The sequence below is a fragment of the Camarhynchus parvulus genome, chromosome 1A (assembly GCF_901933205.1).
Source record: "Camarhynchus parvulus chromosome 1A, STF_HiC, whole genome shotgun sequence".
NCBI classification, from domain to species: domain Eukaryota; kingdom Metazoa; phylum Chordata; class Aves; order Passeriformes; family Thraupidae; genus Camarhynchus; species Camarhynchus parvulus.
The window spans coordinates 10,040,652-10,058,221 of NC_044586.1; the positions used below are offsets into that span (position 1 = coordinate 10,040,652).

The following is a 17,570-nucleotide window of genomic DNA, read 5'->3' on the forward strand; positions in this document are numbered from 1 at the left end:
TTTGTGAGTTCCTAGAGGGTGAGGACACTGCTGGGCCACACTGGTGCCATGGCTGCTGTGCAGGCAGAAGCAGTGGTGTACCACCGTGGGCACTGCAAGCAGGGCAGCTGTGCGTCCAGATGTGTGACCATGACCGAGCTTTTAATTTAGATATTGAAACGAGAGGAGCGTGAGATCAGCCTTCAGGATGTATCGTCAGAAAAGTGGCACAGGTCAGAAACCATAAACTGAGATGTTTTTGATGGCAGAATTCAGACAGCAGCATTCTCCCAGTAACTTAAGGCGGTGAAGCTTCATTCACCTGGCTGATGCTCCATTCATCCCTGCGCCTGCTTTTTCCTACAGGAAATGTGTGATCTCACAGCTGCCATCCCTTTTTGGTGACATGTGATTGAAAACGGTCAATACATCCTAAAAGTCAGCCAGCGGAGGAGGCGAAGTCCGTGCCCCGGCACCGCCGCCGGGTCACCCAGAGCAAGCCACTCCCGGCGGGGCAGAGCAGACTCCGGGCCGAGGCGGCCCCGCTCCCTCGCGGGCTCTTTCACTTTCGTTTCCGTTTCCGTGGCTTTCCCGGGCGGGGCTTCCCGAGAAGGCCATGGCGCTGGCGGTCCAGGCGCTGCGGGTGCTGTGCTCCAGCGGCGGCTGCCTGGAGCAGGGCGAGCTGCGGCGGCGGCTGCCCAGCCGGCCCTCGGCCGAGCAGCTGGCGGCCGTGCTGCTGGACGCGCAGCGCTTCACGCTGGTGCGGCGGCCCGGCCGGGCGGCGGCGGCCGAGGCCGAGGTGGCCGTGGTGGTGGCCACCAGCCCCGTGCGGCTGTGCCCGGAGCACGTCGCGGGCTGCCCGGGGCAGTGCGGGCAGCTGCACATCTGCAAGTACCACCTGAAGGGCTTCTGCCGCAACCAGCTGGCCAGGTGAGGGGCGGGGGGCGGCCGCCATCGCGGGGGGCTCGGTGTGCCCCTTCAGGGGAAGGAGCTCTCAGTAAAGGCCTTTCCGCCTCGGAAATGCTCACTGCTCGTCCGTTTTTATTTATTTGTGTGTGCGTTGTTGCAAAGGAGGCAGACGCAGGCGGTGGTTTCACAGCTTTGGGTCGCAGCACTTCCTCCCCAGCTCATCACCCTGGGGCTTTCCTGCCCGTGGGCAGCGCCGTGCCAGGGGAGAGCTGAGTGTCCCCTCATGTCCCTGAGCTGCGGGACCCTGGGCAGTGTGCTAGAGCTGATTGTCCCCGCACGTCCCTGTGCTGCAGAATTTAAACCACGATTAACTTTGTGGCATGTCCCTGAGCTGTGGGACCCTGGGCAGTGTGTTAGAGCTGTGTCCCTGCACGTCCCTGAGCTGCGGGACCCTGGGCAATGAGCTAGAGCTGTGTCCCCTCAGGTCCCTGTGCTGTGGGACCCTGGGCAATGAGCTAAAGCTGAGTGTCCCCTCAGGTCCCTGTGCTGCGGGACCCTGGTGGATGCACTCATCGGCTGAGAGGGGGTGATGCTCTGGAGCTTTGTTGATTTTGTGGTGGTGAGCTGCAGGTCAAAAATGCGGATATTGTCAGAGTGCACTGAGGCTATAATGACTGAATCAGAAGTAGCGTGGCAATTATGCTCAGAGTAATTATGTAGTCTGCTTTGCAAATCACATAATGGCTTTATAGCTGAGCAATGTGGATTCTTCTGAGCCTAGCTAATTTGGTGTGCTTTTCCAGCTGTTCAGTGTAATGCCCATGGGGTGTCAAAGTAATGCCAGTCATTTTGATCTTGGGTTTCTTGAGTTCTAGGAAGGGATGCAGGTTTGTTCACAGCTTCCACTCAGACCACAATCTCCGTGTTCTAAAGCAATATGGACTTGAGAATTTAAACCATGATGAACTTTGCCAGCTTCTGCTTCAAAATGACCCTTCCCTCTTACCAGAGGTGAGTATTACTGTAGCAGCTTCTTAGTCTTGTGTTTCAGTGAGCATCACAATGTGGAAGAGGCTTGACAGAGATGGAGATATTGGGTGTCAATTTATTTAGCCTAATGCAAATCTAAAAATAAATCTGCATCCTCTGTTCTCGCCTGTGGTGGGTTGACCCTGGCTGGCAGCTAAGCTCTTGAACAGTCCCTCACCCACTCCTCACTCCTCTGTCACAAGCAGAGGAGGTGAGCATTAACAAGAAGAACTGAAGTGGCAAAACCTGTGAATGGAGATAAAGACAGTGTTGAAAGGGGAGGAAAGCAGGGAGAAGTGTTGCAAAGACACTTCTGCTTCACCACCTTGAAGCAGACTGATGCCCAGTAAGTGTCTGAGCAAGTGCTACCTTGTAAGAAGGACCCATCTCCCTCTTCTTTCACCTTCCCTCTGTACCCTTCCCCACTATTACTATTTTTTTTAGAGAATGACATTATGTGGCATGGAATATCCCTTTGTCCAGTTTGGACTATTTCCTAGTTTTGGCTGGAATACAGTTAATTTTCTTTCTAGTAACTGGTACAATGCTGTGTTTTGCATTCAGGGTGAAAACAATGTTGATAACATGTTTTAGTTTTTGCTGAGCAGTGCTTGCTCTAAGTCAAGGACTTTTCAGCTTTTCATACTGCCCTGCTAGCCTGTTGACTCAGAGTGCACAAGAAGCTGGGAGGGAATGCAGCCAAGACAGCTGCCCCAAACTGGACAAAAGGATACTCCATACCATATGACATCATTCTGAACAGTGGAACAGGGGGGAGGTGGCCCAGGGGTGGTGCCACACTGGTGGGGACTGGCTGGGCTTTGGTCAGTGAGTGGTGAGCAGTTGCATTGTGCATCTCTTGTTTCGTTTGTTCTTTTATCATCGTTATTATTTCCTCTTCTTTTTATGCCATATTAAACTGTGTTTATCTCAGCCCTGGAGGGAGTGAGTGAGAGGCTGTGTGGTGTTTATCTGTTCTGGGTTCAGCTGAGATAGAGTTAATTTTCTTACTGGTATCATGAACAGGGCTGTGTTTTGGATTTAATATGAAAATCACGTTGGCAACCCACTGAGTGCTTACCTTCAGTCCCAGGCTTCTTCAGTTCTGCCAGTGAGGAGGGGCACAAGGAGCCAGCAGGGAGCATGGCCAGGACAGCTGACCCAAACAGACCAAAAAGATGTGTTACCAACACTGTTTTGGTCCCAAACCCAAAACATAGTGTGGTATGGTCTGCTGTGAAGAAAGTTAATTCCATTCCAGTCAGATTCAGTATCTCTTAGTCAAAAAAACTCCAAAACTAGAAAATTAGAGGTATGATTTAGCACTAAATCCCATCTTGAGAATGTCTGAAAGAATGTTGTCTTTTGAAAGATTTTTCTAAACATTAGCAGGGCAAAGGAAAAGCTATCAAGTAATCATTTGGAAAACAAAAAGAAAGAAGAAATGTTTCTTTCAAAAGCAAATGTATGCACATTGTAGCCATAAAAAAACTAAAAATCATGGATTCAAACAGTCTAAATGAGCACATTGTTGTTTGATGTTTAAATTCTTTTTTTCTTCTCCTTCCCAAGGTCTGCTTGCATTATAACAAAGGTGATGGACTTCATGGATCTTGTTCCTTTAAAACATCCTGCACCAAACTTCATGTTTGCCAGTACTTTTTGCGGGGTCAGTGCAGATTTGGCAGCAGCTGCAAACGATCCCATGACTTATTAAATCCAGAATGTTTTGAGAAACTGGAGAGACAGGGGATGAGCTCAGACATTATTAAGAAACTACCTTCCACTTATAGAAACATGTATGACATAAAAAATGGCAACAGAAGCATGTATGACATAGAGGATGCCAAATCTTCACCATGCAAAGGTAAATAAAATCAGGTTTTGAATACATCAGAAGAGTCACAGTAGTGAATTTAATATTTTCACTGGTGTCATCAAGAAAACTGAATTTACATCTTGATTTGTGTACAAGGATGGACCTTGTACCTATCTCACTGACAGAAATCTTTGTCTTGACTAGTGAAGTCAAGAGAGGTTCCTGAGAAATAGCGTGCTGGTGTTTATTCTCAGACTTGGGTTAAAAAGTAACAGGAACTGAAAGTAGGGAACTCTATAATTTTGGAGTTTTTTAGGTAAAATACGTAGAGACCTGTTTAGGAATAGGAGTGGTGGTTGTCTGATTATAAACTATTTAATTGTTTTTCTTTAATGTAGCGATTGTCTGGCACAAGAATTCACAAACAGCATTACCCTAAGTTATTTCTTGGAAGTGTAATATTTTGTTTGCACTTTTCTTCTGAAGTTCTTTAGAATTGTAATTTAAGTATAGTTTAGCAGGGAAAAAAAAAGGATAACACAATGGAGAATTCAAGTGTGTATGTTCATCTCTGCTATTCTGCCTGCAGTTCCTTCTTCCTTTCCTTAATGTGCTTTAATTTACAGAGGTATCAGATTTTGAAACTTTGTATTTTATAGCTGCCAGTGTGATCAGCTGTGTGGAATGCACATTTAACTCAAGTCCATCTGGAAGTATAAAGGCATTGGATTCTATTCTCATTTTGTGGGGATAGCTAAAATCTGTATCTGAGCAATTCAGCAGTTACAGGGAAATCAAGTTCAGAAAGGATGGATAGCGGGGGGAGAGCACTTTGAGTATACAAGTTTATCAAAGGCTTCCTTGTCTTTCTGGGGCTGAGTGCAGTTAGGTAGTTACAATCATTGCCTTTAGGGTTCTTTCCTAGGGATAGGAGTACTTTTAAGAGGCATTGTTGATCTGAAGTGTGTTAATAGTTACAATTCCCCCTTCTAGATGGAAAACCCAGCACTAGACGGGATTCCTCAACTTCAAAGGAGGATGAATCAGAACAGATATGTTTACATCATCTGTACAGAAGTTGTGGCTTTAAAGGTACGTTGTCTCAAGTATCAGTACAGACTGTGTCAAGTCCAGCCTCTTTTTCTGTTGTCATAAAGAGGAAATGGTAGACATCGTTCACAGAAAGGGGAAAGTTTCCATGAGTTTCTGCTTAGGTTTAGTTAAATCTCACTGCTGTCTTGACTGCTGTAGGAAAGTGTGTGACCTGGCACACCAAACAAAGGAGATGTTTTGTTTTGCTCTGGAATCTACTTGTGCTGAAGATTGGCTACTCCACCTGTGTTTACCTAAGGGATTGCTGAATGAAAAGAGTCACATTCCCAAACCGGAAAGATATGAAAGATACTCTGAATTCTACATTTTTTCTTCTAGTATTCTTCTGTTCCATCTGTCTTAGCTGTCTGCCTTTCAAAATGTTCCAAGGTGTCAAGAAAAAAGGCTGCTTTACCAGCTTTTTTGTTGATTTTTTTGCTATCCTTTCTTTTCTTGATGTTCTTGACCTGTGTACTGTACACCTCCTCATATGAAGGTGTGGTGCAGTTTCTCGTTGACTTTCCCTGGAGTTAAGTTTCCTTTTGTTCTGATGTGGAAACTGGCCTCGGGTTTATGCACATGTGCACTGGTGATGTCACCTTCACTCCCACTGAGGAGTGACTGCCCAGTGACACTTTGAACTCTTGTAACACTTATGATACCTGGCTCACTGCTGCCATTGCTCTTCTTTGTGGGGCCTGGATCTCTTGGAGATTTACTGAAGGGCAAAGGACTTTGAGACTAAAGGAATGATGTCTGTGTATTTATCAAAGGAGGGGAAAGGTGATGGTTGTTAACTGGGTTGTGTTGAAAGGTGTGGGACCTAGACATGGTGTAAATAGTATGGAATAAGTGGTAGATACATCCCTGCTTTCAGCTGGGACAGAGTTAATTTTCTTCCTAGAAACCAGTACAGTGCTGTGTTTTGGATTTAGTATGAGAATAACATTGATAACACACTGATGCTTTAGTTGTTGCTAAGTAGTGCTTACTCAAAGTCAAGAATTTTTCAGCTGCCCATGTGTTGCCACTGAGGAGGTGCACAAGAAGCTGGGAAGGAGCATAGCCAGGACAGCTGACCTGAACTTGTCAAAGGGCTATTCCATACCATTAGAACACCATGCTCAGCATATAGACTGGGGGAGTTGGCTGGGAGGGGCTGATTGCTCCTTGGCAAGGGGCTGGGGGTGAACAACCATAGTGTGCATCACTTGTATTTCTTGGGCTTTATTCCTCTCTCACTTTTTGTTAGCTTCATTATAGATATACAAGAGTGTGTATATATATATATATATATATATATATATGTATGTATATGTATATATATATATATATAAACTTACACCTGTTATGTTGTATTTTGTTTCATTTACTAAACTGTTCTGATTTCAACCTGCAGATTTACCTTTTTCCTGTTCCCCCCATCTCATTGAAAGAAATGGGAGTAAGTGGCTGTGTTGTACTTAGTTACCATCTGAAGTTAAACAGTGACAGTCCTTCTCCTATCTTAAAACTAAGCACTGCTGGGTTTTGGATTTTTCCTCGGTAATACCACTTTGTGATTTAGCAGTTAATCATAAACACACTTTTTTTTCTATTTATTAAATAATAGCCTTGTAGGAGCCTGTGATCATTTTTTGTCTCTTTGAGAATGATCTGCACAATTTAAATGTGCAAAGAGAGTCTGGTACATACAGAAACTGAACTTCTACCTAAGCCCAAAAATTCAAGTGTTGCTTGCTTATGCTGAAAAATTTTGAATTATTGCTTGTAATGGTGCCATAGGTGAACACTTTCCTAGCTATCCTTCTGATGATTTCACCAGCTGGGTACACAGCCCTGAAATGTTGGAGTTCTCTCATAGCCTGTCAAAACAATGGATCTCCTACTTCTTTTTTTTTTTTTTTAAAACTTTTACAGAAAAGTGTATCAGAACCCATTTTCACTTGCCATATAGATGGCAGTACTCTGAGGGTAATACCTGGAAGGACTTCACGAATATGGAAGAAATAGAAGACGCATATTGTGACCCAAAAAACGTCAGGTATGAACTCTTACAAAAATTTATAATGTTTGGAGTTTGCTGTACTATACCAGATCCTTAGTGGCTATAAATTACTGCAATTCTAATGTAGTCATTGCATAACTAGTTTTATTTGACATTCTTCTACTGACCTCACTTTGAATGAGGTTTGCCCCCCTCTTGGGAGCAGAGCATGTGAAGAATATGGAAATACCTTTTTGAGTTTGGAATTGGTTATATAGCATAAAGAGAGTATTGGAAGGGGCTCATCCCAGTGTGCCACATCCCATGCTGGAAAATTACCTGTTCCTCTTATGTTACAGGCTCTTTGCAGCCCTTCTTAAGTTATGTCAGTATTCTCCTTAGAATATAGCTGGTCAGCAAGGAGAAGGCAGTGCCTGTTTTCCATTGTTCTGATTTAGGAGTGGATTATGATCATTGCCCATAGAACCAATGTGGGACATAGTACTGTAATGCAAAATATGTACAAACACATAATATAGCTAGCACACAGAGTTGTGAAAAGTGCAAGGTGCAAAGCACACATTGTAGTGAAAAGTGCACCTTTGCGTTCTGCTTTTGGGTGAGATTGACTTGATTTGCAAATTTGTAGTGGGCTTCTGAATCTATGAGTAAAGCTTCACAAACAGTTCTGATTTTTTTCCCCTTCTTTTTTTTTTTTTATAGATTTGATTGTGCTTTTACTGAAGAGTTCCTTTTCCCGTTCAGTATTTGTTTTCGTGACATGTGCTGTGGGTTGAAAAAAGTCAGACGTCTTTCTACAGCCTCCTCTGTGACCAAACCTCCTCACTTCATCCTTACAACAGAATGGATCTGGTACTGGAAAGATGAATATGGCACGTGGCAGGAGTATGGAAAACAAGTAAGTGTGGAGAAATGGAGAGACTCCTAACTCTGTGTGACAAGTGCAGAACTACTGAAAATGCACAGTGCTTATATCCTCCCCCTCTTCTGTCACCGTCTTCCTCTCACTTATACAGATGGACTTAATTAAAGGCTTTGTGGGGTCTTTTCCCAGTGATTTTGATTGGTTCAGGTGTGGGACTGATCACTGATGAGTCACAAATATTATCAACAGATAACTATTCAGTGAGTTGTGTCAGGATCACAGTAATAATACATTTTTTCCATTGCTTCTGAGAAAAGCCTCCTTCTCTGAAGGTCCGGTAGTACTCTGCCATCTTGCTTGGTCTAGTTGGTAAATGTGCCACTCTAAATCAAGGATTTCTCATATGCTGATATATCCTGCAGCCAACATACATACAAGAGTTGTTAATTTTTAGACTTGCTTGTCTATAACAGACCAGGAGAAACTTTTTTTCTCTCTATTTTTGGTGTGACAGGATGATCTTCATGCAGCTGCTACTGTCTCCAGTGATGACCTGGAGAAAGCTTATTTGACTGAAAGTTCTCCAAAGATGACCTTCAAAGCTGGAAGACATGAATATGAAATAAATTTTGTGTGTAGGTTGCATTTGCTTTGTTTTTATGTTTTGTTCTTCCCTCCCAGATATCTTGTGGTTCTGAATTACCTTATTACAGGAGATAGAAGAGAGAAATTTGGACTTTGAATTGCAATGCTTACAGAGACAGAGTTTCTATCAAAGTTCTCAGGATAAGAGCTGTTCACGCAAGCAGAGTGGCATTCTCTTCTTTCAAAGCTTTTATTTTTGAGGAGTTTTTGTGCTAGGTTTCAAAATATCTGCCAGAAAGTCCAAGTATGACATTGATGCTGGCACCAACACAAATGATGAGGAACTTCTAGAAGACTTGACAAGCCAGCTTCTGCTCTACTTTAATCACTGGTGTGCAGAAAAAAATCCCACTTGGACAAAATGTAGGGTCCAGACAATCCTTAGCATTGCAAGATTTTAGCACATATTTTCTTTTCATCTTGTCTGGAAAGGCTGAGAAAATACCTTGACTATGTCAAAGTAGGAAGAAGTGTTTCCCAAGAGTGCAGGAAATAAAAGCCACTTGTGATAGCATTGTCCTCTCTGAGATGTTGCTTTTCCTGGCATCCTTTTAAAAAATTATGTGTAACAGTGGTGAGAATCAGCCTGCCTGGACTGTCAGTGTGGTGTAGTTGTCTTTGATCCAGCTTTTCATTACTCTGTCATTCCGAATGAAAAAAAAGCCAAACTCAAAAACCCCAAACCAAAAAACCAGAAAGGACATGTTGTCTGTTGTTTGTGATTCAATCAAAAGCAATGCTGGGAAAACTTGGCCAGCTTAGAAGTGAAAATTGCATAGTGAATCAATCCCTTTTCTAAGGTTTGGGCTTTTTTAGTAACTTAGGCAAATATATGCAGTGTAGATGTCTTTCAGAACTTCATTTCTAGGCTTGGTGGTGTCAAGAGGTTTTTTGTTTGTTTTCCTGTGTATCTCTCTCTGAACATGAGGCCTTATTGTCCTGGCTGGTACTGACTCTTAATCGTTAGTATGATGTCACAGTAGCTGCAGAGTTTCCAAAATCCAGAAAGAAATGCCTCTAAAATATAAGTTGCTTGACTTGTTTCTCCTGGTGGCCAATAAAAATAAATGGTCTGCGATAGATGGTGGGTTGTGTTTACAGGGTTTGAAATCTACAATTAAATGTACGGGAAAAGTATCTCAGTTGCAAAATGAGAAGGAGGAAGCCTTTTTGTCTATGTTTTTAACAAAACAACTTAGTGACAAATGTGGCTGCAGTGTGAAGGCTTTCAAAAACATCTTTGATTGTTCATGGGATTTTGTTTGGGTTTTTTTTTCCCCAGCCATGATGCAGAAAAACCTTCGCTACAAAACAGAGAGGAAGATTTGCAGAAGACCTAAATTTGTCTCTCAGTCAGAGGTGGAAAAGACAAAAGCCAGGTAAACCACAACTGCTCATTCTGAGGTGATGGGTTTAGTGCTTTGTGAATGCTGAATCCTCCATGAGTGCAAGTAGAGTGAAGAAGTAGCTGTTAAGGCACTTGTGAAAGACATGGAGAGGGAAAGGGACAAACCTTTCCTACAACCATGTCTAGCCAGGGCAGTGTTGCAGACTGGCCAGCAGTTTTCAATCAACTCAGGAACCTCTGTGGTGAAGAAAATTTGGGTTTGGCCACAGGAAGTGTAGAAAGGTAGGAAATAATTCAACATGTAGCAGTGCGTTTATGTGTACTAGCTCTGTCTGAGATGAATAATTTTCAAAGCTAAATGCAAGTTCAGAAAAATTCTTCTGAGAGCAGCCAGACAATCTGAAAGAAAGCAGTAGTTGTTACAGGTAGAGCAAAAAGTGAGAGCCTGCAAGGAGGTAGAGTTGCATGTAACAGCCAATTTTTGCACATTCCCTTGCAGCACACAGCCCTTGCTTAAACACTGAAAAGAGCAGCTAAACACACTAATTAAAATTGGGGTGTAAGTACAGGGGAGGGCTGTATCTATCCTGTTTCAGTCATTCTGATGTGATACTGGATGCATTTGTATTTACCTCCCCTGGTGTAGTAGAGCTTTTATATATACATTCAACTCTGCAAGACAAATCCTTATGTGTTTAGTTTAGAGTATATATTTCTTTTAGTTTTCATTTGGGATCTTGCTTTCTGCCATAAGTCTTGACACGATGACTTGGAACAAATGTTTTCATGTGCTGAACAGAAATGACAGTTTTGAAATATTTTTTAATATGTTCAGTTGCCTATATTCTCCCTAAGCTTGACAAAAATGTTTAGTATAATATGTACATAAAATGTCATGTTTAGTTTTATTTTAATTGTCTATTTGTAATGTTTTATAATCTACAGGGGCGTTAAACATACAGAAGGATTTAAGAACATTCCACCTCACTGGGACAAATCTGCCCTGCCTGAACTGGGATTCAAGGTTTGGAGCTTTTTAGTTTTTTCTTTCTGTCAGTTTTGTCATGTCAGGTTTGTTCCATCTCAAGTTCAGTGTTTCTACTGGCTTTGTAAATGACTATGTATGATATGTAAATGACTATGTCTATTTCTATGTAATGTAATAGAGAGGTATTGGTAAATTTAAACCTGATACCACACTGGGCAGATCTGGAGATGAAACTAGACATAAATTTAAACAAATGGTGGCAGTAAAACTGTGGCAGCAGGGACTTTCACTGCTACTATTAATCCCTTGGCTTGGCAGATTTGCTGTGCTAACAAGACTGGTACTGGTGTCCAAAATACACAGTTTTGAAGTCCCAACATGTGCTGAAAGCATCAAAGGTAAATGATGGCTCTGAACTTCAGAGCAGCCCTTCCCTTAGCTGTAGGCTGTTGTTTGTCTATGGAGAGCTGCTCTGAAACCAGGGGAGTTCACAGAATAATTGGGCTTGGAAGGGGGGACCTCTGGAGATCACAGAAGCCAACTCCCCTGCTAAAGCAGGTTCACCTAGAGGAGGGCACACAGGACTGTGTCCAGGTAGGTTTTGAATATCTCCAGAGAGACTCCACAACCTCTCAGGGCAGCTTGTTCAGGATGGGATCTTTTATTATTACTTTTACTATTATTTGATTCATTCCAGTGAAGTAAACTTCTTTACCTTTGTAACACACCCAGTTAATATATGTGTGGCATACTTTCTCTGAATTCCTTTCTGCTTCCACCAGCTTCTCTGTCAACTCTAGTAACTGTGCCTACAGAAAAGGTATTATTTGATGCTCAAAAATCACTAACTTGCAAAATGCAAATCCTCAACAAGTTGTCACTAAGAAACAAGACTAACATTGACATTTTTTATGTTCCTACAAAAATTGGCAAGTAAGCTTTGCATGCTTTCAGAACTGTCATGTAAGGAACTGATTTTTAGTAGTGTGGCCATGTTTTTCCCTAAAATTGTTTGAATAACGCCTCTCCAATTGATTTAGAAACACAACAGGCAGTGAGTGTAGTTTGTGTTCACTGGCTGTCAGGAGTATAAACTAAAAAGATCCTCTGGTTTTCTGCAACATAAATTCTCAGTTCCTTATTTATGTGCTCATTTCTGCTATGTATTTAGATACTGTTTGATGCATGCAATATATATCTTGACTCAGATACTAAGAGGGGTTCAGTGGCTGCACAAAAGCATGCAAAAGTAACTTTTCAAACTTTTCCTTGCAGCTGATTGAGCTTGACTGTTCTTCTGAAGAATACAAGAAAGTCAAAGTGGACTTTCAGCGCACAATGCCCAAAGCAGCTATTAAAAAGATCTGTAGAGTTCAGAACCCATCCCTCTGGGAACTGTATCAATGGTAAGTGTAAAACACTGCTCTGGTATGTATGCATGATGTTTGTTGTTTCTGCAGTTAGCTGTATGTGCTGTGCTAAAGATAGAACATGCGTTCCTGAAATGCCTCTGCTACCACTCTCCCACTGAAATACCTACCTTGTATCAACATTTAGATAAAGAGGTATCAACAAACCCAAAGCTCAGTCAAGACACAGAGCTTAGAACAGTCACATTCAGGGCTGTGTGGGAGGAATCCTTGCTCCTGACTTCTGCCAGGCCTGTGTCCATGACAGCTTCCTTCCAGTGAAACCTTGAAGCTGGTAATGAGTCATATTTAGCACAGTGTTTTGCAGCTGGTCAAAATTGAAACAGCCTTCAAAATTAAATGCAAAACTCATGGAGGGCAAGCCTTAATAGAAACTCCTGTGTTCAGGGGGAAAAAAAAATAACACTGAGATTCCCCCCTCTCTCTTCAAAGGCAGTGAAGGAAAGAAAACATTTGTAGTAAAGCATTTATGTATAATGTGGAAGCATGTTTATATGCCCAAATTAGGCCTTACTGTAAAGATTTTCAGAATATACTCTGTGTAAAATTGTTTCCGAGTAGCTGGAACCTGTGGGGACAGCCACAGCAAAGATTCTGCTTCTCATTGCAGGCAGAAGGACCTAATGCAGAAGAGCAATGGTGGAAAGGCTGCAGATGAGCGATTTTTATTTCATGGGACCAGTAAAAAAGACATTGATGCCATCTGCCAGCAAAACTTTGACTGGAGAATCTGTGGCCTCCATGGGACAGTCTACGGCAAAGGTTTTTCAGCTCTTTCAGTAATCCTAGACTTGCTAAAAAATTCTCAGTACTCACTGCAGAGTACTGAGAGTTTACAGGGTGGTACTTGGCCAGTCCTGGGCTTCTCTGTGTCATGATGTGGGCAACAGAGCTGAGTTTCACAAGAGTCATTTGGAGCTAAGGCACTCTAAAAGGCTCTGTTGTAGGGATGGTTTCTGCCAGACTCCAGGCTTACTGCTGTTCCAGTTTCTCCCAGTTCGTACAGAAAAGCAGCCTGGCTTCTTTTTTTTTTTTGCCTTGTTAGCAGATTATATCTTTCTATATTGTCCTATGTACAGGAAATTTCCAGCATATCTAGTGAATAGCTGAGACAGGCTGACTGTCTGACTACACACCTTTCTGCTTGAATACTTTGTAACTCTCAGAAATGTTAGAGAATCACAGTGTATTTTGAGCGTGGAAGGGACCCACAAGGATCATCAAGTCCAGTTGTGCTGATGAATATTAGTAGCCTCTGCCAGGAGAGGAAATGTGGTGATAGTGGGGGAGGTGGACATCTAGGGTCAGGAGGAAATCCTGTAGAAGATTATGATAATGTTTTAAACATCGGTTTTTCATATGTGTGCTGTGAAAACTAAAAAGTGCATAGTGGTCATTTCCACTAAGAGGGACATAGAGGACAAGTGAAGGCTTTGGAAAGGCTGTTCATGAATTGCTTAATGGGTTTGTTTATTAATTCATTTTCACACAGTATCACTTTTTTCCTGCTGTTTTAGTGTCTTATAAACTCTGTCTTGGTGTCTCTTCTGCAGGCAGCTATTTTGCAAGGGATGCTTCTTATTCTGACAACTACTGTGGGGCAGACTCAAACACCAAGACCATGTTCCTGGCACGAGTGCTGGTGGGGGAGTTCACTCTTGGTAGTTCTCATTATGTTCGGCCTCCCATGAAGGACAACCAAAAATTCTATGACAGTTGTGTGAATAACTCCTCAAACCCTTCTATCTTTGTCATCTTTGAGAAGCAGCAGATTTATCCAGAGTATCTCATAGAATACCAGGCATCAGCAAGACTTCTATAGCAGCAAAACCTGTCATTCTTATGTTTAACCGGTTTAAACAGTTTTTTAGTTTTGGCTTGAGAGAGAAAAATTGATTTTGAAGAAGCTGTGTGATCAGATAGGTGTGTGTTCAGAAACATTTTTTTTCTGTCTTTTCTGTGTAATAGAAAACAAGGCATAAAAAGACATAGAGGATGTTTTAGAATTCCTAAAATCCTGTTTCTGTATCCTATTTGTAGCAGCTTTCACATTACCCTACATTATGGGAGCCTTTCATAAATTTATTAGAAAAAATTGCTGATGGTTGTAGCATGAGGATTGGCCATGACTGCCAAGTTTAAACAGTTTTTAGTTATTGTTTCAGGATAGATTTTTACACATGCTCATTGGTCAGAGGTGCTATCCCTCTACCTGTTTATCTTTTAGCTCAAAACCAGATAAAATACAGTTTTTTAGTAATCTGTCTCCTGTAACAGTAGACATTCAGGTGTTTGCAACTGTGATTGTACAATCTCTGTGCTCAACTCATTGCATAAATTCATAGTAGCACTCTTCTTTTTTGTCCTTACTTAATCTGCACCAACAAAACCTCAAAAATTAAACTTGCTTGTTGAAACAGAGCAGAGACTTATTTTCACTTGTTGAGTTTCTCATTTAAAACAATTACCAAAGATACAAGCATAACAGAGGCTGCTTGGTGCTGTGTTACTGTATCAATTATATACTGTATTTCATGTCTGAGAACACAAGTTTTTCATGACTTTCACTGTGCCTACAAACACAAGAGTGCTGGCAGAGCTGTGGAGGAAGCAGAGGAGGCAACTCACACTGTTATTTAATACCATACTTAGGAGGGAAATGTACTGCTTGTCCTGCTTGATTATCAGTACCTTGTTTCTGTGGATGAACTTTACGGTTCCCTTAGAGCTGCTGGGAAGGATGGTGAGTGACTGTCTATCATTAGGTGTTCTGCCTCTTTGGGTGCCAGAGATTCACAGATTTCCTGTGTAATCAAGCTGTCGTTGGACTTCTTTCAAGAAAAACATGCTTGCTTAGGAAGTTGTCTTTAGCCACAGAGCTGAAACCTTTAAAATCTGAAAATTAGGTTGAATATTTAATTATTCCTATCAGAAGAAGATAATAGTGTTGAGCAGTCAGCTTACATGTGTGCAATCAAAAAACTTGAGCTATCAAATATTTTTTTAAGAATAAAGTTGCTGATACATAGATAGATACTTTATCCTGAGATTAATGTGCTAAAGTAGCTATAAGTTAGCTATACTGTGCTGCAGAAGCCTTAAGAAATACTTTCTATATGACCTAAAAAAGCTCATCTTCAGCTACATTCTGTGTACTTGTTTTTAACTCATCTGGATGATGATTGACAGGTGTTCACTGGGTAACTCCTTATTACTTCAGCACTGTGAGCCAGGAGCTTGGCCATGATTAGCTGGAGTAAGGCTGTGCAGACTCCCTTTTTTGTAAACTGCAAATCTAACAGCATGATACCTAAAGGAAAATATCTCCCATTTGTGTTTAATCCCAGTGCAACACAGAATAGGGACAGGCAAATTGGCTGTATTATTTCTTTTGAAAGATTTGTAATAGAAGTAAATGATAAATCTAACGTCAGCAAATGAGCTTGTCACCAAATAGTACATTCCTTGAGGAGGATAACAGTTATGGAGGAAGGATTTCCTGTCTGTGCAGAATAAGGTTTTTCTGCCAAAACAAAAACCATGTTCATCTACATGTTAATGGTGAATGAGAATACTGGTTGTATGAATTTCTTCCTCTGAACATAAGCAGAATTTCAGGTAGGAACTAGGATAGCTAAAGTCATGTTAATCTTCTGCCAGAAAATTGAAACAAACATTCTTTTTCAGGCAAAAAGTTGAAATATTTTTATTGATATTTTTATTGTATTTTTAAAACCTCTAACTTGATTCTTGTATGTGTATGAGTGTAAGTAAAACAGAGAATAAAATGCCTGGTTGTTGTACTTTGTCGTCTGTAATTTCTCCATTATCACAGAAAAGAAAAGTAGCCATGTTATCCACTTTTGAAACTGCAGGGGTAACATTCTTGTGTATGGTAAATTAACAGGTACTCAAGCCAGTAAATTCCTTCTGATGGTTTTCTCTATTTCAATACTGAAATCACAGTATTTCAATACACTTGTGAATTTAGAGGTTGTTGTTAAGCAGGAGTCCCTCTACAGCTGTTTGGGTTGCATTTGGAAATGAACGCATTAAAGAGATGTTTGCATTAAATTCAAACTTTAGGCAAAAAGTAACATTGATCCTCTTTTCTGAGTGAGGAGTATCTCTTTTGGCTACTTAAGACAAGCCACTGAGCAGGAAGGGTGCAATAATCTGTCACTCACTCCCACGCCATGTGAGGAGAAAGATAAGCTGTGAAGGAGGTTTCCTTTTTCAGTACCAGGTCCATCCTGGCAAGGCAGACAGCACAGCCAGCAGAAGCCAAACAGCTTTGCTGTGCCAGCAGTGGGGAGTGGAGCACGGGGGTTTGTGAACCTTCATCCTCCACCTGCTGTGCTGGAGAGGGGCCTGGCAGCCAGCCAAAGGCAGTTCACTGCACCCTTTCATGAAGGGTACCTGGAGCCAGGTTTGTCTTGATTTCTGACCGGATTTTGTGATATGTGGGTGCCAAAATCCTGTCTAAGTGTTGGCAGCAAGGGAGTGGCAGTATCTGGTTTGGATAACTGCAGTCTGGCAGAGCAGGGGCTGGTGGGTGAGAGCAACTTGGGTGGATGGCAGATAGCAGGTGCTGTGGTGTGCTCAGTGCTGCTGGGCTTGGAGAACGAGCTTTGCCTCTAGGAACCAGTGCCCAGGGCTGCCTTAGGGCCAAAGGGCAAGTGGGAATTGCAGAAATGCTGCTTAACTTGGAGTACATCCAGCAGAAGATCGGGGTGGGATGGCTGTTACATGGGCAGCATAACTGCTGCTTCCCTGTTTGTCCAAGGGATAGACTTCGTGGCCTCTGTCGCTCCATTGCACTTCTTACTTCAGGCCCATCACAAATTCATCTCTGCATGCAGAAATCCTAGCAACTGAGGGAATACTCCCTCCTTGAAAGTAGCCACAGCTCCCTGCAGTGCAGGGAGAAAAACATCTTAGAAACATGAGATTTTTCAAGGTCAGAAGAAAGTGAGTGGGGCCAGTATAAACCAAGAAGTGACAGACAGTTTATAAATCAGCTTTAAATTCTTTTACCCTGGTTTCTGCTGTAAACACCTGGAAGAGTCTGGTATCAGGTGAAGCTATGTCCAGGATGATTAACAAAGGGAAATGAGGTGATCATTGCCTGAAGTATCTCACACAGAGAGGAAATTCTGCAGTTTAATGCCAGGTAAGACTAGAAAGTTCCAATTTACAATCCATGAAGCATAATAATTTCTGCCACCCAACTCTGTTTTTCTAGGAATACTATTTTTAAAGTACAAAATGGTAAAGCTTTTTTTCTATCAGCAGCTTCATTAAAAATACCATTTCATACTGACAGCTTTCTGTCATCATTACAAAGACCAGAAGACATATTTAATAGAAGCTTTCCTTTACCAAGCAGCCTTTGCTTCATATCAGCTGTCAGAGAATGACTAAAACCCTTTTGTAACAAAGACGTCCCCGATTTTAA

The 17,570-nt window shown here is 41.9% G+C and overlaps 1 protein-coding gene across 1 annotated transcript; it reads left to right on the forward strand.

Moving 5' to 3' along the window:
- Window positions 1-589: 589 nt before the first annotated feature.
- On the forward strand, window positions 590-15,901 carry LOC115910685 (protein mono-ADP-ribosyltransferase PARP12-like). The gene is made up of 12 exons (XM_030960985.1): window positions 590-909; window positions 1,764-1,899; window positions 3,490-3,784; window positions 4,730-4,828; window positions 6,749-6,872; window positions 7,539-7,734; window positions 8,216-8,336; window positions 9,629-9,725; window positions 10,640-10,718; window positions 11,958-12,088; window positions 12,723-12,874; window positions 13,666-15,901. Exons 1-12 carry the CDS (start codon window positions 596-598, stop codon window positions 13,932-13,934), a joined length of 2,013 nt encoding a protein of 670 aa, XP_030816845.1. The 5' UTR covers window positions 590-595; the 3' UTR covers window positions 13,935-15,901.
- The last annotated feature ends 1,669 nt before the right edge of the window (window positions 15,902-17,570 follow it).

Coding starts and splice junctions, on each gene's coding strand:
- LOC115910685 (XM_030960985.1), top strand. CDS start 596: ATGGCGCTGGCGGTCCAGGCGCTGCGGGTGCTGTGCTCCAGCGGCGGC. Junction 7,735..8,215: donor GGCAGGAGTATGGAAAACAA/GTAAGTGTGGAG, acceptor TTGGTGTGACAG/GATGATCTTCATGCAGCTGC. Junction 12,875..13,665: donor TGGGACAGTCTACGGCAAAG/GTTTTTCAGCTC, acceptor TCTCTTCTGCAG/GCAGCTATTTTGCAAGGGAT.